The sequence below is a fragment of the Elephantulus edwardii genome, unplaced genomic scaffold (assembly GCF_000299155.1).
Source record: "Elephantulus edwardii isolate Elephantulus edwardi_28Jun2011 unplaced genomic scaffold, EleEdw1.0 scaffold00067, whole genome shotgun sequence".
In the NCBI taxonomy this organism is placed as follows: Eukaryota; Metazoa; Chordata; class Mammalia; order Macroscelidea; family Macroscelididae; genus Elephantulus; species Elephantulus edwardii.
In genome coordinates, this window is record NW_006399817.1 from 9,019,688 (window position 1) to 9,046,669 (window position 26,982).

Genomic DNA, 26,982 nt, shown 5'->3' on the forward strand with positions numbered 1-26,982 from the left:
GCATAACAAGTGATTGCAAAGACCATGGCCTGTATCAGGCGCACCTTAGTCTGGGCTGCTTAAATATTGGGGTATTTCCATCTTCTTTTAATGCTTTCTGGGTCCTTCAATATTCTGCCCATAACATCCTTAAGTATTGCAACTTGAGGCTTGAGTTTGTTCTTTAATTCCTTCAGTTTAAGAAATGCCAAACAAGTTTGCCCTTTTTCATTTTCTTACTCTTGCTTCTTGCACATTTCATTATAATACTTTGCTTTGTTTCCCCAAGCTGCCCTTTGACATCTATTCAGCTTCCTAACTTCTTGATTTCTTCCCTCTGCTTTGGCTTCTTGGGGCTCTAGTGTCAGAGTCTCTTCTGACATCCATTTTGGTCTTTCTTCTTCCTCCATCTTTGAAATGACCTTTTGTGTTCTTAGTGGATGATATTCTTGATATCCTCCCACAGCTCATCAGGTCTTCGTTCATTAGTGTTTAAGGGCTCAAAACTGTTCTTGATTTGGTTTTTAAATTCAGAGATATAGACTTAAGATGAAATTTTGACTTCTATGGATTTGATCTGACCCTCTTTAGCTTTAATTTGAACTTGAGTATGAGTAACTGATGCTCTGTTCCCCAGACAGAACCTGGCAAGGTGGGATCAGTCCTTGGAGAGAGACTTCATGCTTGAGAGGGCTGTTGTACCTAGGATCGCTATGAGTTGCAAGTGACTCAACGGCATTTAACAACAACATTTTTAAATGCTGCTTTCTTCAGCCATAGTTTCTTCTCACCATGCACAATCCCACACTCAACCAGAGGTTAGAAGGAACTCTCTGGAGATCTCTGGTGCTTTCTCTCTGTGCAGCTCTCAAATACTTGATGTTTATCATCACATTCTTATCATCTTGATGTTATTAAGCTAGGCTTGTGTCTCTTTAACTCAGCAAGACTGAGTCTCTTTGGGGGTCTCCTCCCTTTTCTGTTCCCTGGAAGCTACTACATGGAAGCAAAATGACACAATCATAGGATTTACCTCGTTCCTTTTCCTTATTAGTCAGTATCTGAAAAACATTGTTTTGTATTTTATGTAATTGCTTGGTGTGTGAGGGTAAGAGTTGCTTTATTCCAATGTATTCAGAAGAATAATAGGGTATTAATATTGAAATTAAAACCATATTTCTACATTTCCTAAAGCAAATATTGTTTCATTGCCATTCATGAAAAGCAAGCTCAGCTGCCAAAGAACTTAGTAATATTAACTTGTTTCATAACCTTGATTTGTTAAAAGCCTTGAGCATCAGGAGAATAACGGACTTTTTTGCTGCCCCATGGGCTGCTTCTCTACTAGTTAGGAATCATGCTAGTGGGTCTATGAGGCTTAATAGGGCTGGATATGGATTCAAATGTCTAGGAAAGCTGCTAGTGGCTGTACATTTAGCTTCAGTTTTTAATGAAATGTGGCATCTAGATATTTAGCAATGCTTTCTTAGGAGCTTAGTCTTATTAAACACTGACTGCGCTGTTGTAGGTATGAGAAAAATCATAGATTTGCTATAGGTATTGAGACTGTAATTCTAGAGGACAGCAAAAAATTTTTTAATGTGTCTGCTTCTATTGCCTCTATCACATTACTGAAAAGTAACCGCAGCTGAGTTTACCATCTTGGCTCTTCAGGAGGTAATGTATATGAATATGGATTAGTGACATTTTCTCTTTTCTCCTACCTCCTTTCTATTTTTCTTTCTTTTACTTCCCTACTTCTTCTATCCCTTCATCTCTCCCTTAATTTATTACAGATAGTTTTCAATGATTTGTTGGCTAATGAATGGATGCATTAAAAAAAAAAATTGCTTCATTCCAAAGTTCATAGGCCAGGTAATGGAGTCTGACTTTGAGTTCAAACCTTGGCTCCACCACTAAATGGCTTTGCAAATGTGTTTAAATTATGCCACTCTCTCCCCTATTTAGCTCAATATCTTTCTAATTATGGTTATAATACCATTCCTGACAAAGGGTTTTTGTGAGAATTTGATGAAATAATGAGTAAGGTGCTTAAAATAGCACCTAAGTACTCCAAAAATACTCGCTAATACATAACAGGAGATTATTTTTTTTATCAAGTTCATTGATTTATCAACCCTACAGTTCACTTATCACCTCAAGTTTCTCCCCAAATTATAAGTCATATGATCATAAGAAGATTGCCAGGAGATGACAGGATGTGAAAATGATGCTTTTTATTATAGTCACATAAAACAAAGTCAGTTACACCAAGTTGTCAAAATGCACTGGTAAATTAAAGCTTCCAACTCTTACAAATTTTTATACATATACCTATGCATTTATAAATACACATATATGTAAAAGATAGAGATTTTCTTCTAAAATAAAGTGCCCAAATCTTGATATATATACATATACATAGGGGCATTACAGGAAGGGGGGAAAAACACAGAACTGTATCAATTATACACTATAATTTCACAATACAAAAATTTCTTTTTCATACATTTTTTTTCAGGTAGCATGAACATTAACCATTCATTATTTCCTGAATTCTTCTAACTGAATTAATTTACCCAAAATATTAAAATCATTTATGTGGTGAACTCAATGAATCTGAGGTTACTTTTACTGTCTCTGCCTGATACAGAACTTTGGCTCTGTAAATGGAGGGATAGGTAAGCTTTATTTTATGTCCTGTTTGTGTTTCTTGTAAGGTGCCATGTAGAGAGAGAAATGAATGATGTATGTATAACTCTAAATAATGTAGTAGTACTTAATACATAGTAAATTCCCAATTATGAATGTCTGCTTTAGAGACAATTTTTCCTTTTAATTTGTTTAAATCTGCCCTCAATCTGAAACATTTGATTCAATCCCAACTTGAAACAAACTTTCATCACAATTGTCTTCATATGCTGCATCAAATAAAATCATTGAAAAGCCTCTGATAATTTCTTTGCACTAAAGTAAGACTAAATAAGAATCATATTCAGGGGGGCTCTGGTGGCCTACTGACAAGAAGCTGCACCACAATCCCAGAGATATGCTGTTCAAATCCACCAAATACTCTGCTAGAGAAGGAGGGGCAACCTCCTCCTGTACCAGTCATATCCAATTTGGCAGTATACACACACAAAATAAAGAATAAAATTTTAAAAAAAGAATCATATTCACCTGTCTTATGTACAAATTAAAAATACATGAGGGACTGTCTGTAGCCAGAGTTTGGTGAAAATACTCCTCATATCTTTTTATCATTTAGTGAAAAATGGCCTAGTAGAATACATTCTGATATCCTGTTGTCTTTATTGTTATAATTAAAACACTATTTGAACCAAGGTAGGAAAATAAGAGTACTATGATTTATTTGACCATTGATAGAACTCTTGTATTTGAAAAAGAACTCTCACCTACAGAAGAAAACCTCAAACATGTTTGAATTTAAGAACCAAGTAAAGAAAGAAAGAATATGTTTTAAGATCATTCAGAAAAATCCTCATTAAACTGGAACGAAGCCTCTAGGCCCTGTTCCAGTAACTACATTTCCGTTCCTGTGTTTTCACTGTATTTTCTGTTATCTCAAGGTCTTAGATTGTAATTTGTAGTCTTTGATGAGAAATGGAATTTGAAAATACCTTTGAAAATACTTCAACTTAAGCAAAGTGAAGGAAGGTGCCTAACGATAGCTTGATATTAATCCAACTATTTCTGCATATTCAAACTGCATTAAAGCGTATCTATTCAAGCAGGAAAGAGAGGAGCTGCCAGCATTACAATTACATAAAACACTTTAAAACCTTCCAATACATGGAAGGCTGGGATCAGTGGGAAGCCCAGACATTTCTCAGAGTTAAAACAAGGAATGAACTATTTTGTATTGTTTTTTGGAAGGAAAGAAATGAGTGAGGGATTGTCTCCAATTACCTGATCCACCTCAGCAGGCCCTGGTTCAGGGGCAGCGCTACCTAACTACTGATTTTGGTGAGCATCTTGTTAATGGCCTGCTTCACGTGCGTGGTGGAGCTGCGTCGTCTTGTCTTGCCCTGAACCATCCTCCGGCGCCTCACCTCCCGGCACAGCTCGTAGAATATCTCGGTGATGTTTCCTTCGCCGGTGCAGGCAGAACACTCATAAAAAGCACATGCTAACTCCGTGGCCAGCTTCTCCCCTTCTTCTGTACTAACCTGTCTCGAGTGGTCCAAGTCGGCCTTGTTCCCAACCAATACGAGAGTCACGTTCTTGGGCTTTTTGATCTCATCCAGGGTGTTCTTGAGTGGGAGCACTTCTTCAAAACTTCCTCGGTCTGTGATGTCGTAAACTAGCACAAAGCCTTCCCCCCATCGCATGTGGCCTTCTCGCTGAATGGTGTCCTCCTGTGTGCAAAGAAAGGAAATCAGGAAGCAATTGTAAAGTGGTGCACAGTGCACTGTGGTGTTGCTGTTAACTCCAAGGCCACGCCTCTCTGGTGGTTCGAACCACCACACACCCAACAGGGGAAAATGGGCAATCTCGTCCCGTGTAATTTACAACCACAAACCCAGTGGAGGGTCAGCAATGAGTCGCTTCCAACTCTTTGGCAATGAGTTTTTTTTTAGTACGATGTTACTAATGATGATTTCTTATTGTTCCTTGTACTCAGTAAGGTGATTATCAGTGGAAATTAGATGGAGGGCACCTAACATATTCAGTGTGATTGGAAGCGCTTAGTTACTGTCTGTACAGAGCTACTTTCTCAGATCGGAATAGAAGCATTGCTTATTCATACCAAGCTATTTTAGGGAGCTAATTTTGTTTTAATTCTATAGACTTCAATTTTCTGCTTCTAACTTTTCCTTGCCACATTATTAAATCAGACCACAGACTCTATAAAGAAACCATAATCTTACTTGAGCATACTGCCTCAGACTTTTAATCACTATTAATGAATTGGCAAATTGGTAACAGACAGTTCTTTTTTTTTTTTTTTTAAATTTAGGTTGTTTATTTTTCATTTCAATGAGCATCTACAGAGACAGTTCTTAACCCAGCCTTTAGGGATCAGAATTAGTCACAGCGCTGTGCGATTTGTACAAACTCTTCAGATTACAATTAACCACCAGGGGCAGTATAACAGCAAAGAATTCTATTTAAAGTCAAATGAGACAGGGTTTTCTGGGTTTTTTTCCCCATTACATTATTTCATTGCTCCCCAAACTTTATACAATTACAGTCATGACACTGTTTGAAGTGATCCTCAAACAGGGGTATTGATGCCTACCTAGGAGAGTCTAGTATGCCCGAGGTGTGAAAGCATTTTCTTCTCAGCCCAGGTTTCCTGGGGGCCTGTCTTCAATCCTGCCTCTCAATGGGATTGTCAACAGTGCCTACATTGTCAGAAGGGGCTAGTCCTTGGAAAAAGACATGTTGGGAAAAGCAGAGGAGAAGAGCAAGAGAAGATCCGCAACAAGAGGGACTGACAGACTCTGAACAATGGATTCAAGCATATCACGAGGATGGCTCAGGACTGAGCAAGGTTCTCATCTGTGGTTCACAAGGTCTCTATGAACAGTAGTTGTCTCCGTTGTATGTATCTAACAACAATATACAAAGGAGAGGGAGCTCTGGTGGTGGAGTTCTTAGGAAGTTCTGTTTTTTTATCCAAAAATGATGCAGCTCTGGTGGTCCAAATTCATCAGTTGTTCCATAAAAGAAATATAGGCGATCCTCTCCTGTAAATGTGATTTACAGCCTTCAAAAACCTGTTGAAAAGTCAGCTCTGAGTCAGTTCTGACTCAAAAGCAATGAATTTGAGTTTTGATTTGATGGAAGTGGTAAAGAGAAGGAAAACCATACAATTAATTGCAAGAACATTTCCTTGATTAAGTATTTTATTTCACATCTTCTTGAAGTCACATGTTGCTGTTAAACTAGGAACCAAGGAACTCTTCAGCTTCTTCACTTTTATGAGGGTGAACACTCTATGTCTGGGGACTAAACTAAACTAGGATGTGACTGGTTTATAATCTCAGAATTGACTGACCTGAAAACAAATTTAAAATAATTATTTTTTTAAAAAATAAGTTGTTGAATTTCATGACTCAGACTCTCAATAGGTTGCATGTTGGCGAGATGTTAAAATAATATTATATCTGATATTCTTAAAGTATTCTGAAAACAAAGCAAAATAGCTTTAGCATCTGACTCACTCTATATTCTTCACTGTTCTACAGATTCCAGATCCCAGTTAATTGTTTAGAATTGTCATGTAAGGCAGGGATACTACATCTTATCTTTCAATAAATCATTATTATACCTTAGAATAGAAGTTTCTGAGAACCTCCTTGGTAAAGACACTTGTTTATCTGAGCATGCAAATATCTTACTAATATCTTGCTATCTCACAAAACATGTATGAAAAATTCTATTCCAAACAATAGTATGTAACTATTAGTTTCCAAACCTCCTTATTGCTATATGATACAAATAAGGTGTAGGTATGTTCATAGGCAAAAATAGCTAGATCACCAGAGAAATGTCTTTAGGTATCATACAGTGTAAAAGTTAATTGTAGGAATATGTCTTAATTTTGTTATTATTACATAAGACTCATTTTATCCAGAAAACATTTTCTTTGAAGTTTTTTATCTACCTGTCCAGCAGTATCTAGTATCTCCATGGAAACAACTTCATCATCAATGTTTGCTTGGTGTCGGTAGGTTGACTCTGCAAAAATGAGAAAAAAAACAGAAGATAAATACAAGTGCATGATTTCATTTGATCCTTGGAATTAAAAATTAGTAGGAACAGTGAAAGTATGTCTTCTTAGTAGCAAAAAGAAGTGTTCAGCCTAAGAAGAAAAAGCATGAAGGTGCAAGAATGTGGTTTTGTTTTCTTAAGAATCCTACTTATGTAGGTTTTTATGTTAGACTGCCAACTGGAAGAAAAGTTAGTGTTTCAAAAGATTTACAGAAAGGAGCCTTCAGTCAGAAAGACTTGAGGGCAGTGGGTTTTGGTTTTCAGTGGTTTCAGAGTATGATGCGAGAGATTTCTTTGCCTTTTTTTCTTCTGTTAATTCTCCTTTTTTATTGATATGCATACAATCATCTATATGCATTGTTTAATTCATATTGTATTTCATAAAATGAAATAAATCTATGCTGATTATCAACCTCAAGTCTCCAATCAATTTCTGCAATTTATTCACTCATCTCTGTTATCCTAGTGATTTTTTTCCCTTTTCCCTATTTTTCTGTCCCTCCTTATCCTTTTTTCCAGTTTTGAACATACATATCTTGCTCAATTATCCTCTTATTTTCACATCTTAGGCAGTATTTGTCTTTAGGTGACTGAGTTATTTCACTCAGCATAATGTTCTCTAGACTCATATGTTGTATTTTATCTTTTGTGTGTGTTATATAGTATTTTTAGAAAAGTTTTGTTTTTGTCAGAACCAACCACGTCAGTACCATTAAGTCAGAACCGACCCATAGCTGACCCTCCAGCAGGTTATCAGAGGCAGTTAATCACACGGGAGGAGATTTGCCTTCTTTCTCCTATGGAACAGCTGGTGAATTTGAATAACATCCTCTTGGAATTGCAGTGCAGTTTCCTACCACTGAGCATTAGTGTTCTGTATTATAATCCATTGTGTAAATGGACCACAATTTCTCAATCCATATTTTATATATATATGTGTGTAAAACATATATATACACATATACATATATACACATATACACATACATATACACACACATATATATATATGCTCTGGTGGCCTAGTGGCAAGAAGCTGTGCTGCAGTTATCAATGGACATTTGGGCGGTTTCCATTTTCTTGATGTAATAAGGCTATGAACATAGGTGTACATATCTCCAATTATGTCTCAGTTCTGATTTCCTTAGGATATATTCCTATTAGTGGAATGGCTGGATCATATAGGATTTCTATGTTGAGCTTTTTGAGGAAATGCTGAACTGCATTCCATAGATACTATACCATTTTACAATCTCATCAGCAGTGCGTAAGAGTTTCAATCTCTTGGCATACTTTCCAACATGTATTATTTTGTTGTGTTGTTAAACTTTACTACTGTTGTTGGGGTAAGATGGTATCTCATTGCTGTTTTGATTTGTGTCTCTGATTGCTAGTGATTTTGAACATTATTTCATGTTTGCTAGCCATCTGAATATCTGTCTTTGTGAAGTCTTTCCATGTCATTTGCTCATTTTGTGATTGCATTACCAGTCTTTTCCTCCTGGAGGTCCTATACAGTATTCTGTAAAATTTAGTCATGAAACCCTTGATTGAAATGCCATTACCAAATGTTTTTGTTTTCTAGTTGGTGGGCTTTCTTTTCACTCTACTAGAGAAGGTTTTTGATGCACACACGGATTTAATTTTATGAAGATCCCTTTTGTCGATTTTATCCTCTCCTGGTTGCTTGACGGTGGGACTTTAAAATCTTGAGGTGATGGGTTTGTGGGCTGGCCTGGGGCCTTTGGAGTCTCCCTCCATTCTAGAAGTTAGCTGGCTGACTGCCATCTCAGTGGTGGTCTCATCTTGGTGGCAGTTAGGCAAGGGAAGTTTCTGGGGTCCTTTTGTTGTGTGTTACTGTTCTGACTAAGGGCAAAGGTTGAGGACTGCTTGAGGGTGTGACTTTAAAATCTTGTATGGGGCAAAGTTCGGAATGAGGATTGCAGAGTGGAGTATACTCGGGGTGAGGTTAGGGGGGTGCGGGGTGGGGGGGAACTGTGTACCAATGAAGGAGTTTTTTCTTTTACTTTTCAAGGAGAAGAGTGAACTGGGATGGGGGTGGGGTGGGCGGGGAGAAAAGTGCAACAATGAATGAATGGAAATCCAAAATCTCTGTAAAAGTTCATTGAAATTAATAAAAAAACCAAAAAAAGCCTGTAGGATTATTCATTTTAAAAGAATATTCTTTTTTCAAGACAGCAATCATTTGTCTATTTGCTGTACTGAACAACTTGGAGTTGCTGTGGTGAACACTATTCCATAGTTGTGTCAAATACCATAATGGTTACCTATTATGTACAGTGTTTGGATGAGCTTCCAGATTGATTCATGTTGGGAAGCAGGAGTGGCATCCACTTTTTAAACTAGATGCCTCTGATAACTCTACAAACTCATAAATGTGCAGAAATGATGTTAATGTTATAGAACAGAGTTTAGGTCTTTTGTGCAAAGCTTACTCTGAGTAATATTTGACTTGAAAACACTTAACCACTGCTAAATGAGACCAGTGCTGTTATATCTGGAGGAATATTCTTCCACTTTGCACATCACTCTTTGTCAATGTGCTGTATGAATTCACCTGGGTTTGCTGTGATACTAAACCTTGTGCCATGGGGATATCAAATACCATAATTGTTTCCCATTGTGGACAGTGTTTGGTGAAGCTGTAAAACCAGTTGTAAAACAGGTTGGGGTGATGCACATCCAAAAACTTCTCCAACAGGGTAAAAAGGGAAGCCACAGACTGGGAAAAAATATTTGGTAATAACATATCAGATAAGGGACTTATATCCAGAATTTATAAAATACTGAGCACCACAACAAGATAAAGGTAAATAATCCAATAGAAAAATGGGCACAGGATATGAACAGACACTTCACCAAAGAAGACATTCAGAAGGCTAACAAGCACACGAAGAAATGCTCAAAATCCCTAGCTCTAAGAGAGATGCAAATCAAAACAATTATGAGGTATCATACCACCCCAGTCAGAATAGAAAAATTTAACAGAACAGTAAGCAAAAAATGCTGGCGAGGTTGTGGACAAACTGGAACCCTTATTCACTGTTGGTGGGAGTGTAAAATGGTGCAACCACTGTGGGAGGCGGTATGATGCTTTCTCAAGTTGCAAATAGAGATACCATTTGACCCAGCAATTTCACTACTGGGAATATACCCTAAAGAGACCATAAACAACATCCAAGCAGATATATGTACACCCATGTTTATTGTGGCTTTGTTCACAATAGCAAGGAGTTGGAAACAACATAAGTGCCCATCAACAGATGAATGGATAGAGAAGCTTTGGTATATTCACACAATGGAATACTACGATGCATTAAAAAATAAGGAACTCATGCATTATTATTCAAAATGGGTGACCCTGGAGGACATTATGCTAAGTGAAGTATCTAAGTCACAAAAGAACAAATACTGCATGGTGCCACTGTTGTAAAACAGGACTGACCTTGGGGCTGGGGAGAGACGGTTCAATAATGTATACTGCTTTGAAACAGATGAGGGAGAAAACTGTTTGAAAGGGATATGTGATTAGATATTTTTGTCATGACAGGAGTCTAGAGAGAAGGCTACATGGTGAAGTGGACCTGGGGGAGGGTTTGTAAAACAATGAAAGAATTTGTCTTTTACTTTTCCAAGAGGGTAGTGTACTAGGGGGGAGGGTTGGGAGGGAAGAAAAGTGCAACAATGAATGAATGGAAATCCAAAGTCACTGTAAATTTTTACTGAAATTAATAATAAATTTAAATAAAACAAAACAACAACAGCAACAACAAAAAAGTTGGGGTGGCATCCACTTCCTAAACCACATGCCTCTGGAAACTCTATGAACTTGGAGAAACAATGATAGCTATGGAAAAGCATTACTTTTTTTGTTCATAGAGTCGCTATGAGTTGATCTTGACTCGACGGCAATAAACAACACATTGCTCCTGCATGCTGCATAGAATTCCACTGTGTGAATGTACCATAATATATTTCAGGGATCATTTCTATAGTTTGTCACAGAGGCTTTGGTATGATGCATTTTCATTCATTTAGATTAACTTTAATGCCTTTTTTATTTTTTCTCTAACCCAGTAGTGCTCAAATAAGTTATTGATGAGTGTCCATGTGGATTTTCTTATTTCCTTTATTCTCGTTAATTTGTAATTTTTTGGCATTGTGGTCTGAGAAGGTATTTCATATTACTTCAATGTTTTTAATTTGTTGAGGCTTCCTTTGTGCCCTGATGTGTGGTCAATTCTGGAGAATGTACCATATCCTCTTCAGAAGAAAGGAAATTGGTATTTTCTTAGATAAAAGTACCCTGAATGTCTTTGATAGCAAGCTGGCTGATTGTATAGTTCTTTTGATTGACCTATCCTTTGGTGAGAGTGGTGTGCTGAAGTTTCTTACTACTCTTTTGGTATCTATTGTTTCAAGTCTGTTAAGCATTGTTTTATATGTATTTTTTCAGGCCTATCATTACATGCCTAGATGTTAATTAAGATTATGTCCTCTTGATGATTGATTATATAGTGTCCTTCCTTATCTCTTATCACGGTTTTCATCCTAAAGACTATTTTATTAGAGATTAGTGTTTCCACTCCAGCTGTATTATGGATGCCATCTGCTTGATACATTTTTTTACCCCCACTATTTGATTTTTTTTACTTTCTCATGATTTCCTATTTTTTTGCTTTCTTTTTAAATCCATTCTTTTTCCTCTTAATTGGTACATATAACCCATCCATATTACTAGTTATTACTGACAGCTTGGTTTTTATCATTTTGCTGAATTCCTTTTTCTGTTGTTGGTTACTTTGGTCCATCCATTTTCTTCTGCCGTCCCTATGTGAAGGACTTCCTCAGTGTTTTTTCTAGAATTGGTCTTGTTTTACCTAATGTATTGGTAACAAATTCCCGAAGTGTTTGCTTATCTGCAAATGACGTAATTAATCCTTCATATTTGATGGACAACTTTTCTAGTTACAGGATCCTTGGCTGGCAATTGTTTTCTTTCAGTCTTCTATATATGCCACCCTACTATATTCTTGCTTGCATGATTTCTGCTGAGTAGTTAGAGCTTCACCTTGTTTTTCTTGCACTGCCTTTAGTATTTTGTTTTTGTCCTTGATTTTGGAAAATTTGACTATGTGTTGATTTTTTTCTTTTAGGGTCTAGTCTGTTTAGAGTTTTCCAAGTTTTTTAAATGCATATTTCCTTATCTTTTATGTACCTGGACAATTTTCTTCTAGTACCCCTTCCACAAAGAATTACTTACCTCACATACTTTGGACATGTTGCTAGGAGGTCCTTGAAGAGGGACATGATGTTGGGAAGGGTGGAGGGTTGTCAAAGGAGAGGAATACCCTCAACCAGGCGGATTGACATAGTGACTGCTGCAATGGGCTCTTGTGTGTCAGGAAGTGTGAGGATGGCACAGGACAGAACTGGGTTCAGATCTTTTGTTCACAGGGTCACTATGAGTCACACTCAATGGAACCTAACAACAACAACAAAAACAATCTCTTCCACAATATTCTTAGTGCTTTCAAACCTTCCTACTATTCTGGAATTCCAATCATGTATGTTTTTCTATTTGAAGTCATCTCACTTGATTCTAATGCTTTCTCTATTTTACTTTTGTTCCATCTCTTCTAGTCTGCTTTTTGTGCCTCCACCATGTTGAAAATTTCTGAAATATCAGTCTTGGTATTATGAATCACATTTCCATGCTTTTCTATTGTTTCTAGTACTGTGTTGGTTATACCCTCTCTGTCTTGTAATGATTTTTCTTATTTCTATGTACTTATGGTTTCTACTCTTGGTTCCATCATTTGTAACTTCTTCAGTACTAATAATGCAACTCCACATTGTTTTATTTCTTCTGCTTCTCTGTATCTCAGTTTTTAATTTGTTTTGAAATCTAGCCTGATTTTTTAGGAGAAGGCTTGTTTCATAATGTTTGAAGTTTTTCTTGAAATGTGCAAGGCACTTTCAAGATTACAACCTTAGAAATGAAATGTATTTGAGAAGGTTGTTGAATCTGACAAAATGACATAAACCTCTAAGACCCTATGGGTTGCAAAAGTAGTTAGATCTTATTGTCTGGTGTTGGTGAACACCACTAACCTGAAGTGGAAAAGGACTGGTAGTGTAGAAAGTTTACAAAACAAATTAGTTTTCAATCCTGTATTCTCTTTTATAACATAAATTAAAATAGCATGTGTACGATTCTTCTATCTTCATTGTAATATCAATCTCGTTGATCTTTACACATTACCCCTTTCTGCCTTCAGGACTTTATCCTTAAGAAAGTTCTTTTGGCCTTATATATGGTTTGCTATTCTACGTTGTACATGATTCCCTAGTATTACTGTTCACTTGATAGGCCAGTCTAGTGTTTGGCTTAAAATTTAGCCAAAGGAATGAGTTTTGTTCCTCTTCTGAAGGTCTATCATCTCAGGGTTCCCTCAGTTTCTATCAGACCAATAAGCCTGGCCCTTTTTGTGTTTCCACTTTTATTCTATATTCTCTCTCCCTCCCATCATATCCAGGGTCTTCTATTTTTTATTATTTTTAGAGTGGTCAGCAATGATAGCCAGTACTCTCTTGTTTTTCTTGGTCTCAAGGTCTTGGAGGTTGATATTCACATGGTCCAGTAGTCCTTTCAATTAATTGTTTCTATATATCTTTGTTCCAGATGGGAATATGTCATTATGTTGATTTGAGTTGAATTCAACTCATAGCTGACCCTCTGGTGCATTTTCAGAGGCATTAAATAACAAGGGAGAAGATTATTGATCTCTCCTGCAGAGTAAGTAGTAGATTCAAAGTGGAAGCCTTTGAATTGGTAGCAAAATTTCTTACCACTAAGTTACTAGAACTCCATAGATATGTAACAGGAAAAGTTTTAAAAGATTCTAGAAAGTGAGACTAGTAGGATTTCATATAAGCTACTTTGTGCAGACTATTAAGAAGGACCAGTCCCTATATAAGGATAGTATGCTTGCTAAAGTGAGTGAAAAAAAGTCCTTTAAATGAGAAGAGGTGAATTAAAATAGTGGCTGTAACAATAGACTCAGATATAGAAGTGAGTGTGAAGATGGTGTAACATTTTATTCTGCTGTATATAAAAATACTTTGAGTTGAAGGTACCTAACAAAAAAGAAATGCAGTACATAACTACAGAGGGAAAAGACTAAGATTAATATTGCACTCCTCTCCTATGAAACTAAATTCAAAATAAGATTTTTAAATTTTTTTCCAAGCTGTGATTTTTATTGTTTTTGTTGTTTATGTAGTAAAACAAATATAGAATTAAAATTCTAGATGATAATTAGTATATAACAAAGGAGGTGAATGAGAAAAGAAACAGAGGCAAATATGATTGAGTTGAGATACTGAATGTTAACAACTTTCAGAGTAAGAGTATGAATGGAAAATATGACCTAACTATTCAAGTTAAAAGCTACAGGAGGAAAAAAAATAAGATAAAATATAGAAGATAATGGAAAAGAGAGAAAAAGAAAAGGATAACCTTAGCAAAACTAGAAATAACACTTAAAAAGATTAAAAAATTAAAATCTGAAATGATTAAAAAAACTAGATGAGATGTAAAACTTTTAACAATACTGAGTGGCAAATTAAAAAGTTGTATTGAAAAAATTTAGGGAGCTCTGAGATGGGAAGCTGTACTCATAAAGGTGTGTGGTTTGAATTTACCAGCTGTTCTGCCTGAGAAGGACGGGCAATCTCCTACTGTGTGATTTACTGTCTCTGAAAACCCACTGAAGAGTCAACTATAAGTTTGTTCTGACTTGACAGCATGCAACAAAGAAAAATTTTAGCATGAGAGGAAGAAAATAACTAGAAATATACGGCTGTTTTGGTTTTTATCAATAGATTGGACATGCTGAAATTCTAAATTTGGGGGGAATTGGTGGATACAGCAAGAATAACAAAGCTCAACTTGTGTTTATATTGTTGTTAGGTTCTGTTAAGTATGACCCACACTGACCTTATGAACAGGTCTGAACACTATCCTGTGCCTCCTCACACTTCTGACACACTAGAGACCATGGTGGCAGTTACTATGTCAGTGCACCTGGTTGACAGTCATTCTCTCCTTCGCTGACCTTCCACATTTCCAAGCATCATGTCCTTTTCAACCAACAGCTTCTCCTAGAAATATGCCCAAAGTATGTGAAACAAAGCTTTATCATCTTGTCTCCTAGGAGCACTTTGGTTGTATTTTCTCCAAGACATACTTGTTTGTTCTTTTGGCAGTCCATGGGATGAATCTTCAGTACTCTTCTCCATCACCACAGCTCAAAGGCATCAATTTTTCTTCTGTTATCCTCATTAATCATCTGGCTCTCAGATGCATACAAGTGACTGGTAAACTATGGCCTAAATCAGATGCACCTTAGTCCTCAGTGACATCATTGTTTCTTAATAATTTGGAGAAGTCCCTGACTGCAGAGTTTCCCAGTACAATACATATCCTGATTTATTAACTACTGAGATCAAGGGTGCTGATTTTGGATCCAAGTAAGATGAAACTGTTGACAATTCATAATGTTACCTATTGGTCAAGTGGTAAGAATATTTGTTTTCTTAACATTGAAATGAAAAGTCTATGGAAGGCTGTAGGTCTTTGATCTTCTGCAACATGTGCTTCAAGTCCTCCTCACTTTCAGCAAGCAAGGTTCTGTCATCTGCATAACACAGGTTATCGATGACTGTTTATTTGAACTTGAGGCCCCATTCTTTTTTATAGAGTCCAGTTTCCCCAATAATTTTATCAGCATAAGAGATTGAATAGGTATAAAGAAAGAATACAACCCTGATGCACTCTTTTCTTAATTTAAACCATGCAGCCTTCGGTATGTACTGCATCTCAATTATAATTGTTTATGATCATCTACTGTGTTCATAGGGTTTTCGGATGCATCAGAGAGTTGGACAATGACTAGGGAGGACAGAAGGAGAGTGGATGCTTTTGAGCTGTGGTGCTGGAGAAGAGTACTGAATGTACCATGGACTGCCAGGAAAACAAACAGATTCATCTTGGAGAGGATTAAACCAAGCTACTCCTTGGAGGCAAGGATTCTGGGGCTTCGTCTGACGTACTTTGGACACGTTGCCAGGAGGGACGGGTCCTTGGAGAGGGACATCATGCTTGGGAGGGTGGAGGGACAGTACAGGAGGGGAAGACCCTCTATGAGATGGATTGATTCGGCGACTGGGGTAATCGGGATGGGTGTGTCAGAGGCAGTGCGGTTGGTGCAGGACAGAGCAGGGTTTAGGGCTGTTGTGCATAGGGCCACTATGATTTGAAAATGACTCGACGGCACATAACAACAACAACAACATTATTTCAGAAGTGAATGGTCAATTCTATTTAATCTGGAAGCTCTACTAACATCTTTCCACTGTGCGTAACCCTTGTGACATTTGATGTACTGGTTGCATTGCTTTCAGCATCACAGCAACCCACAAGTTAACTCAGTACAACAAACTGACAGACTAGTGCTGTACCAATTAGAAAGTGTATTCCCCAAATAAAACAAAATGACAATTTAATGTTGTATTTCCAATAGCAAATCAGGCTTCAAACCAGGCTCTAAGTATGTACTCTGGGTCTTTGTGATTAATATTTGGTGGGGTGCCAGGAGTCTATTATTTGAAGCAGTTGGAATCTGGAAGGTAGGTCTTTATTGATCTGATTAACAGTGTGTTGGGGCTGAGAGTCTCTTGTTTAAAACAAAACTGTTAATCACAAAGGCCCACCTATTTCAATGTTGACCTGTTTTTTCAAGTACAGTTACTCTGAATTCTCATTCTCTTCTTCTGATGCTTCCTCAATCATTCAAGATTTTTCCCATAGCATCACTTGAGTATTGGAACCTAAGGCTTTAATTTGTTTTTCAGTCTTTCAATTTGAGAAATACCGTGAGTTCTTCCGTTTTTATTCTACAGCTCTTTGCACATCCCTTTATAATACTTTGTCTTCTTGAACTGCTCTTTGAAATCTCCTCTTGATCTCTTTTACTTCAACAATGCAATAAAAGTACATCAAAATCAAGTAGGGTTTTTCAGAAATGTAGCTCTTAAGCTCTATCAATGTAATCTGAAGCATTAAACGATGAGAGGAAATAAAATAATTAACGATAAATTTAGGCCTCCCTCTTTGTACTATAATAAAATTCTTCAATAATATGTAGGATTTTATTGTCATACATGGGAAACTCCTAAACGTAATGATACATGTCAAAACTCATCAGCTGGAATAATATAAATTGAGACATTTTAGACTCACTGTCTTAAATTCAAGAACAAAACTAAATGTAATTGAAAAAACTAATCCAACATCAATTATAAGTCACAGTAGTAAGATATAGGAAGCTGTTGTGGCTTAGTAGTAAGGAACTGTGTTGCTGTTGTCGACACAAGGGTTGTTATGTGCCATCAAGTCGTTTGCGACTCATGGCGACCCTATGTACAACAGCCCTAAACCCTGCTCTATCCTGTGCCAATCACACTGCCTCTGACAAACCCATCCCAATTACCCCAGTCACTGAATCAATCCACTTCATAGAGGGTCTTCCCCTCCTGTGCTATCCCTCCACCCTCCCAAGCATGATGTCTCTCTCCAAGGACCTGTCTCTCCTTACAACATGTCCAAAGTATGTTAGACGAAGCCCCAGAATCCTTGCCTCCAAGGAGCAGCCTGATTTAACCCTCTCGAGGATGAATCTGTTTGTTTTTTTGGCAGTCCATGGAACATTCAATACTCTTCTCCAGCACCACAGCTCAAAGGCATCAATTCTCCTACTCTCCTCCCTAGTCATTGTCCAACTCTCTGATGCATAACAAGTAATTGCAAAGACCTGTATGAGGCACATCTTAATCTCCAGAGAGACACCGTTGCTCTTGAGTACTCTAAAGTACTCAAGACACAAAGGTAGCTGCTTTAAATTTACCAGCTGCTTCAAGGGAGAAAGATGGGCAATCTCCTCCTCAGTTTGCTGCCTGTGACAAACCTGCTGGAAGGTCAGTTTCAAGTGAGTTCTGATTAGGTGGTATATGGCAACATAGTAAGATAGGAATAGTAATGAGAAATATAATGACAAAACAGACCATTAAGCTTATAAATTTACAGAATAAGTAACTTTGTTTTACATGATCAAAAACCACTTCAGAAATGTGAAATTATAAACTTCTAATAACAGCAAAAAGAACTCTGTGGCAGAGTATGTTACATATTGTACTTTTAACCGAAAGGTCAGCAGTTCAAATCCACCAGCTACTCTAGTGGAGATATATGGACAAGTTCTTCCTGTAAACACAATGGGGGATCAATATGAGTCAGAATCCAATAATAGCAGCAAAACTTAAAAAAACCCCACACAAAATAACAACAAACCACAAATGGCTTAGTCACACACTTTTAACGGCTTTCATTTTCTCCCCAATCAATGTTGAATTCAATGAAATACCAATTTAAAGTTCCAGTCAGACTTTTAGAAAAAAATTAAACAAATTTATTAAAAAATAATACCAACCCAAATAGAGTTTCAAGTGTATCCTAATATATGAATGAAGAAATTCACCTGGGCCTTAATAATAGACTTATATTTACATAGGAACTTGGTTTATGGCTGAATGGGTACCCCAAACCAGTGAGGGAAAGAGTAGAATGTTCAAAAGATGACTTTGGGATTCGAATCAGCCAGAAGATGGCCACTAAAAGGAATCTGCATCCCTACACTAGAAAAGTGAAGCCCAAATATTAAGACCAAAATATAAAAATATAGTTAAAATAATAAAATCACTGATCCTCATTTAGTATAAAATTAAAATAGTGCACAAGCTCAAAATACAACCAACTGATTTAACATAAAGATTTCTCTGTGTGTGTGTACAGACACACACACAATACAATGAAATTTTGCTGCTGTTCTGTTTTATTAATTTCCTTTTTGTATGCTTTTGCCAATGGAAAAAAGCCCAAATACCTAAGAAGTATATAAAATTATGCACTTTTTCCTGGCAACTGATCAGAGAAAATGTCTAAAATTATTTAATGAACCTCAGACTGGTAAAAACTAGATATAATGTTTGACTATGATATATGAACTATCTTTATGACAAAGGGAATGTAGATTAGTGTAGCGTTTTGGAGGGCAATTCTATACAATTAAATGTATGTACCTTCTCAGATCCAACTCTAGGGAGTTATGGCAGCCTAGACCTTGGGGAGTTTGGGTGCTAATCCAAAGGCCATTCCTCTGTGGTGGTTCAAATCCAACAGTGGCTAACATGGAAGAAAGATGAACATTCTCCTTCCATGTGATTAACAGCCTCAGAAAACAAATGGAGGATTGGCTATAAGTTGGTTCCAATTCAATGGCAATGATTTATATTGTTGAGTTTAAGATCCAACAATTCTCTATATTCCAAAATAAGTTAACCTAAGTTTGTACAGGAACATTTGCAACAGTGATGCCTGGACCATCAGTATCTTGCTGAGAAATCTCTGTGCAAATTCCTAGGCTCAAACACAGACTTACTGGGGGACAACAGTCTGTATTTTAACAAGCCCTTCAGGGTATCCTGATTCATTCTAAAGCCTTAGAACCACTAATTGAAAGGAGTGTTCATTGCAGTGGTTTAGAGTGGAATCTTTGGGCTTATTAAACAGAAGGATAAAATGGTGACATGTGGGGTGCTAAGAAGTCTCTACACAAGTTTACAATTATTTAGAGCAACATACTAGTTCTTAAAAATAATGATTTCATTTTTAAAAAACTAGAAATAGATCTGTAACATCATGGCCATAAATTTAAAATACACACATAAACAGAAGTTATATAAAATAATTTGCCATTTGAATGAGAACCATTCTAAAAGGAAGCTGAAGAACGTTATGATGAAATAACTTGCCTGAGCTCCTCACCATAAGGCCACCAGAGCTCCCCTTACTGTAGAAATGGTAAGAAACGGCACTATAATCCCAAAGGCCTGTGGTTCAAATCCACTGGCTGCTCTGTGGTAGAAAAATGGCCAATCTCCTCCCACGTGATTAACTGCCTCTGAAAACTTGCTGGAGTGTCAGCTATTAATCAATTCCACTCAGTGACGAACAACATCATCATCACGTATCTATAATCCTTTTACTAAATTGCAAAGATCCCTATTGTCACAATGATTAAAGTGATAGCTAACTGTAACTCCCTACTGCTCCATGTAAAAAGGATATAGCACTGCTTCCAAAAAGATTTTCAGCCTTGGAATCCCTATAGGGGAAGTTCTACACTGCACTGCTGGGTCACGAAGATCTATGTACTCAACTGAATTACACTGGGACCCAAAACACAAATATCAGAAAGAAAGCCTAGCTGAGCAGCACAAATTAGTCCTTGTCTCCCTATTATTGGCCCTTAAAATGATAATTGCTACAAGACATTGCATACTGCTGATGTATTTTCTAAAACAGGTCTTGCAATACATTTTAACGCCTTTGGCAAATTTTCCATTCTTTTGAAATAGGTAATCTGTATAGCGTGTACAATAATCAATTCTAGAACATTCCCTTTCACTACAATTTTGTTAAATGAGAGTTTTTTTGTTAAATGTGAGTTTACTGCTTTTTATGTATATAAACCTCAAATACCCTTTACAGAGGTTATTTATCTACATGTATACTCAAAACCATTTCATTTTTGTTTTGTATCTTCAGTGCTCCAACTTGAGCAAAGTGACTCAGACAGAAACTCACGAACTACAGAACCACACCCGGTTTGTTCCTCCGTCTTCTGTTCCCTAGTGCCCTTTGTGCTGCCTCCTCTTAAAAAGACTGGCATTAGCCCTGGAGCCTGGAAAACAGGACTCTGGGCTCTGTTCCATTTCCCTGAGCTGAAAAGTTGCCCGAGAGACAGGGACATTTTTCTCCATTGCTTCTATGATAAATAGGATATGTATTTCAACCACAGAAGGCCACAGTAGGGGGCTGTGGTGGGGAAAAGGACTATAATGAAAATTGTATGAAGTTGTGCGATTCTTGGCTGTTTGTTAACTGAGACGAAAAGGATGAAGTGCAGGGAGTGAGGGAATGTGAGCCACAGACAAGGCAGCGGGTGGCAGCAGTGATTTCATTTCAGCTACATACTGGTTTCGTGCCATTTTGGTCATTCTTTAAGCCTCCTCCCTCATTAGGAAGTAATTTTCTTGACATTTAAAAGAATGTGGTATTGTCTACAGAAGCACAATTGTTGTACAATAAATTTGCTGAATTTTCCAGAGATAATTCTAAAAACAATTAAGGACTTTTTTAGAATTAAGATATTGCAGTAAGGGAAACTTGGTGGCCTAGTGGTAAGATGCTGTGTTGCAATCCCAAAGGCACACAGTTCAAATCCACTGGATGCTGTGTGGAAGAAGGATGCACAATCAATCTCCTGTGTGCTTTACTGTCTCTGAAAGCCTACTGACGGGTGAGCTATGAGTTGGTCTGACTCTACAGCATCTAGAGGCTTAGTGGTTAGAAATTGTGCTGGCAATCTAAAAGTACAGGGTTCAAATCCACTAGCTGCTCCATGGGAAAAAAGATGGATAATCTGCTATCATAGGATTTACTGCCTCTGAAAACCTACTGGAGGGCCAACTATGCCTGGACTCTCTGGTACCCCAAACCAACTTTCATTTTAAGGAAACTCTGATGATTTGGTGGTAAAAAATTGTAATGTTAACCCACAGGTTCAAAACCATCAGCTCCTCTGAGAGCAGAAGATTAGTGATCTTCCTTCATGTGATTTCCAGCCTCTGAAAACCCAGTGGAGGGTCAGCTATGCGACATTCCATCTTGATTGTATGTATCAACAACAAATTTTAAAGTTAATGCCCATGCCACACACACATTTTCTAAGAGAAGATGATAATTTTCAATCTGTTTTGAAGCACAGGGGATATGACTGTTTAGAAAACACTAGCTTACAATTGTTACTGCCAGGCCAGTATCAGTTTCAAGATGGAAACAAACATATCTAATAAAAATTATGTTTCTCATATACAGTGAACTTTAAATATGTTTTAAAATTTGCATTCAGTAGCATTTTTATAGGGAGGAATCCATTTTATATTTTCTAAGAGCAATTCATGTTCAAAGAGATGATATTTGTTGTCTACCCTCTATTTTTTTTCTTCGATTTCAACATATTAGCACAGGCACTGGGCCAGTGCAGTGACAAAAGCAGTCTGTCTTGTTGACCTAGCTGGTGCAAAACTTGGATTTCCTTGAGTTATGTGTCTGGTCTAACCACAAACTAGCCATGTAATCTTGGGTAAATCTACTTGAGACCAGTATTTCTGTTTGTCAAAGGAAGACCGCTAAGCACCTAAAAGTGACATTATAAAGTAGTCTTGATAGAATATAGTTCTTTGAGTTGGTTAAGCCTTTCTGCATGAGGATCTGGTTTGAGTGTGTCTCTTTCTGTATACGGACTTTTCCTCACATGTTTTTGGGTGTCATTGTGTTGACCAGGAGTCCTAACAACCCTGTGAACATCAGATCTGAGTTTTGGCCTATCCTGAGCATAGCAAACTAATGAGGACAAAAAGGAACCAATCATAAAATCAAAGACTCAGGCATTTCATAAAGTGGGTTCAAAAGCCCATCCTTTTGTTTTAAGCATAATATATTCCTATAATGTCTGCTCAGAGACAGAAAGAAGTGGTTGTGCTGAACTGCATTCTCTCCATTTCTTCCTAAACATACCCCAAATCCATCCACCTATGTATATTTTGTACTATGTATTCTTCTTGGCAGTGACCTTGTGTGTTAAAGTTTTACTGTGCTCTGCACAGAATTTACATAGGATTATACTGTCAGGAATTTTGTCCATGATGCTCTTGTATGGACTTGAAAGTCCATCTTTTTTGGTAAGTAAATGAGTTCATTAATTAATATTTGCACTACCCATAAAGGCAGTCATCCAAAAATAAAACAACATTCAAACCCAGTGCTATAAAGATGCCTCTCCCGATATATTCAGACTTGACCCATTTGGTTTACCAAGGCTGTAATATTTATTTTCAGATATCAGGAGAGTCTCAGAAAAGCATTTGGGAACCACTACTAAAATAACAGGAGCTCTGGTGGCCGAGTGGTAAGAAGCTGCCCTGCAGGACAAGGATAAGCAATTTCCTCCCATGTAATTTACTGCCTCTGAAAACCTGCTGGAGGGTTAGCTATGAGTCAGTCCCAACAGCACATAACAACAGCAGAAAACTATCTGAGACACGGAGCAGCTAATCATAGAAACACTAAAGATAGGGGCGACAATTTGTTGAGCACAGGAATCGTTATACCCTTGTGCAATGAAGGAATCATGCTCTTTTTAGCTGAACACAAAATCGATTGTGACATGAGACAATCATGACTTTCTGATACATTTAATTAAGAGATCTCCTGGTGACATAAGTAACCTGATGGGTAAGAGTTTGACTACTAGTTAAAAAAAAAAAAGTAGTCACTATAATGACTGGTGAGTAAAAGGCAGAAAGCATCATAAGTATTTAGAGCCTTGGAAACTCCATGGAGAGTTCTATTGTGTCCTGCAGGGTCTTTATGAGTTGGAATTGATTCCAAGGCAGTGGGCTTGGTATGGAGCTCTTGGAGTGTAGAAGGATAACACTCAAGGCTTAGAAGTAGCAAAAGGCTAGAGGCCCAAGTTTCTCCACGAACATTTAGACGAGATTGGGCGTGTTCAGGGTGCTATGGCCATAGACTCTCCAGGAACATTTAGGAAGAAAGACGTGGCTACTTTCTTTTGAAAAATCAGCTCTTAAAGATCCTATGAGGCCTAGTTCTACTCTGACGTATGTGGGCTGCCATCAGTTGGAGCTGATTTCATGTCAGCTATGCTGGTAGTCAATAAAGTCTCTGCCTTTCCTATGACAGTGTGAAGTTAAACCCAATCAGTGCTGATCCCTCTTGGAGTAAATGTACTGGAAATCGTGCTAACCTAAACTATTCATGCATTCATAGATTTTATTTCCAAAGCGAGAGTTCTTCACATTTGCACCTGGATGTGAGTCATGTTTAGGGCTCCTGATCTCATGAAGTCTGATGAAAGGCCTTGTTGCTTAGCAGCTGCAATCCTCTCTGAGCAGCACAGCACAAGGTCATTCAAAGTTTCCTTATTCTCGGTGAAGGCAGATATCTATAACGATAGTTAGCTGATGGAGGCAGGTTTCTATTAAAAGCCATTGGTTTTGAGAATGAATGAAAAACAAGGGACAATGGTTCACCTATGACTAAGTAAAAATAGTGACTTGCAGTCACTGGAACATATTCAGAGGGAGCTCAAAAGTTTTATGAGAACTTTAAAAATCATCTTTATCTTTCCTTGGGATGTACTGGCATAATAAATAAAAGTAATATTTTTCTTCTAAACTCCCATAAATCATGGTTCTCAGAAAACAACAATCTTTAAAAAGCGTACATGAGAAATAAACTTTTACTTAGGTGGGAAAGATAATATATTGATTGCAGTTTTAAAAACACAGGTGCCTTTTAAAGATTCAAATAGATCATTTTAAAATTTAGAGTTGTGGTTATTTTAAAAACATGTTTAAAAATTATTGATGTGGAAAAACTAAAGTAAACCCAGAGACATAAAAATTAGCAAGTCTAAAGACAAGCTATTCTTTTAGATTAAGATTCATATCTTTATGATACTCAAATTTTACAGTTCTGGAGGAACTGTAAAAGTGCAACAACGAATGGATGAAAATCCAAAATCTCTGTAAAAGGTCATTAAAATTAATTTAAAAAAAGAATAAAGTGCAGGGAAAACATACAAGTTTTACAATCTGGTAAGGGAGTGATAAAATATTACTTGCATTCATTCACTTAGTGAGGGGGTGAAGAATGAACAAAAGAGAAAGACGTTCCCTTGAAACCTGAGTTGTTGTTATGTGCCGTCGAGTCATTTCTGACTCATAGCGACCCTATGCACAACAGCCCTAAACCCTGCTCTATACTGCACCAACCATACCGCCTCTGACACACCCATCCTGATTACCCCAGTCACTGAATCAATCCATGTCATAGAGGGTCTTCCCCTTCTGCGCTGTCCCTCCACCCTCCCAAGCATGATGTCCCTCTCCAAGGACCTCTCCGTCCTTACAACATGTCCAAAATGTCAGATGAAGCCTCAGAATCCTTGCCTCCAAGGAGAAGCCCGGTTTAACCCTCTCTAGAATGAATCTGTTTGTTTTCTTGGAAGTCCATGGTACATTCAATACTTTTCTCCAGCACCACAGCTCAAAGGCATCAATTCTCCTTTGTCCTCCTTAGTCATTGTCCAACTCTCTGATGCATAACAAGTGATTGCAAAGACCATAGCCTGTTTCAGATGCACCTTAGTCTCCAAAGTGACACCATCACTCTTCAGTACCCTGGAGAGGTCCCTAACATCAGACTTTCCCATCGCAATAAGTTTTTTGATTTCCTGGCTACTGGTGCCAAGATTGTTGACCGTGGAGCCAAGCAGACTGAAGTTGTTAACAATCTCAATCTCTTCCACCATCCATCCTGATGCTGCCAATTGGTCCAGTGGTGAGAATCTTTGTCTTCTTGACATTGAGCTTCAATCCATACTGAAGGCTGCAGTCCTTGACCCTCTGCAGCAAGCATTTCAGGTCCTCCTCAGTTTTGGCAAGCAGGGTTGTGTCATCTACATAACGCAGATTGTTAATAGATCTTCCCCTGAGAGTGATAACAAAATGCAGCTGCAGATCCTCTCCCTCAGGGCTCTACTCTAAGCCCTGCTCGACCTGGGGGACCATGCTGGGTAATGAAGGGAGGGACATCTTTTTCTCTTCTGGGGTCTCAAAGTTGCCCTCTTCTCTAAAATTCATAGTTGGTTTGGAATGAACAAAAAAGTTCAAGGTTTCCATTAAGAATAAAATCTTACTTCAAAAATCCAAGGATTTCCAGGGTTATTTTGGAAATCAGAGAGTTAAATATATTTGCATTAAGAGCTCAGTTTTTAAAAAGTTAGTGAAACCTGCTTCATACAACGACACTGTTCTTTCAAAATCTTCTGTTGCCAATTTTTGTCCTTGAGTATAACCATCAAGTTGAAAATGACTCATAGAGACCCTGTGAACAACAGACTTGAACCCTGCCCTGTTCTACACATCATATTGAAATAATTTCCTTGTCTAAAAGCTCACATGATTTCTTTATCTATGCATTAAAATGTTTTAAGATTTTAAATATTAAAAATACCTGAACCCACTGGTATGTAATTGATTCTGACTCATAGCAATCCTTCAGGTAGAGTAGATAGAACTGCTGCTCCATAGACTTTCCACAATTTTAAGTGTTCATGGAAGCCAACCCCTACATCAGAACAGATGCTGGTTTCAAGTACTTTAACTACTGCACTGCCAGGACTTCCCAGATGCTAAGCACAGATGATTTAAAAAACCACATATTTATCCTTGCAAGAGGCTTAAAAAGGTTGCAATAGAAAATGCCTGCCTTTCTTTTGGGTGGTAAGCTGTAATTATAGATTAGTATGAAACAAAATTTGACTTACCAAGGGTGGGATCATATTCCCAGATGAACCGTTTGGTTAGAAATCTCACCACAAGAGCTGTGGAAGAAAAAGGGGGAAAAAATAAATCATGTTGTTAATGTTTAAAACATTTCCTACTCTTTTAATCCTTGTGGTGAGAGGCTGTACAGCAATTCCAGAGACATGCAGTTTGAATTCAACAGCTGCTCCATGGGCCTATGCCATTTACTGCCTCTGAAAACCCCTTGGAGGGTCAGCTCTGGGTCAGTTCTGATTCTGCAACACACAACTTGTTTAAAGAAAAATAAAGGACCTTTCTGGCTGTATTTCTTTTATATGTCCTCCTCTTTTTCATTTCTTTCAAGTGGGAACTGACTCATAATTGACCATGCATTGGGTTTCTGAGGAGTAAATCACATCGGAGGAAATAGCTCATCTTTCTACCTTTGAATGCTTGGTGGCTTGGAACCAACAAGACAGGTATGAGTTTTGGGTTAGCAGGGAAACTTTGTACAAATTTAACACTTACGTATGGGAGTCCCAAAACATTTAATTGTGCTAATGCGAAACCTATACTTGGACCAAGAGGCAGTAGTCAGAACAGAGCAGGGCAACACTGCATGCTTCAAAATTGGGAAGGGTGTACGCCAGGGATGTGTCCTGT

At 37.6% G+C, this 26,982-nt stretch overlaps 1 protein-coding gene across 2 annotated transcripts in view; it reads right to left on the minus strand.

The window, feature by feature from the left end:
* Nucleotides 1-3,950: 3,950 nt before the first annotated feature.
* RERG (RAS-like, estrogen-regulated, growth inhibitor) overlaps nt 3,951-26,982 on the minus strand; it is a 216,424-nt gene continuing 193,392 nt past the window's right edge. The window contains exons 2-4 of one of the 2 annotated variants that reach the window (XM_006888433.1): nt 26,340-26,396; nt 6,614-6,687; nt 3,951-4,358 (exon numbers count right to left, since the gene is read on the minus strand). In XM_006888433.1, the coding sequence (XP_006888495.1) occupies nt 3,951-4,358; nt 6,614-6,687; nt 26,340-26,396 (539 nt within the window). The remainder of the gene's footprint in view (nt 4,359-6,613; nt 6,688-26,339; nt 26,397-26,982) is intronic. The other variant, XM_006888434.1, reaches the window with a different exon arrangement.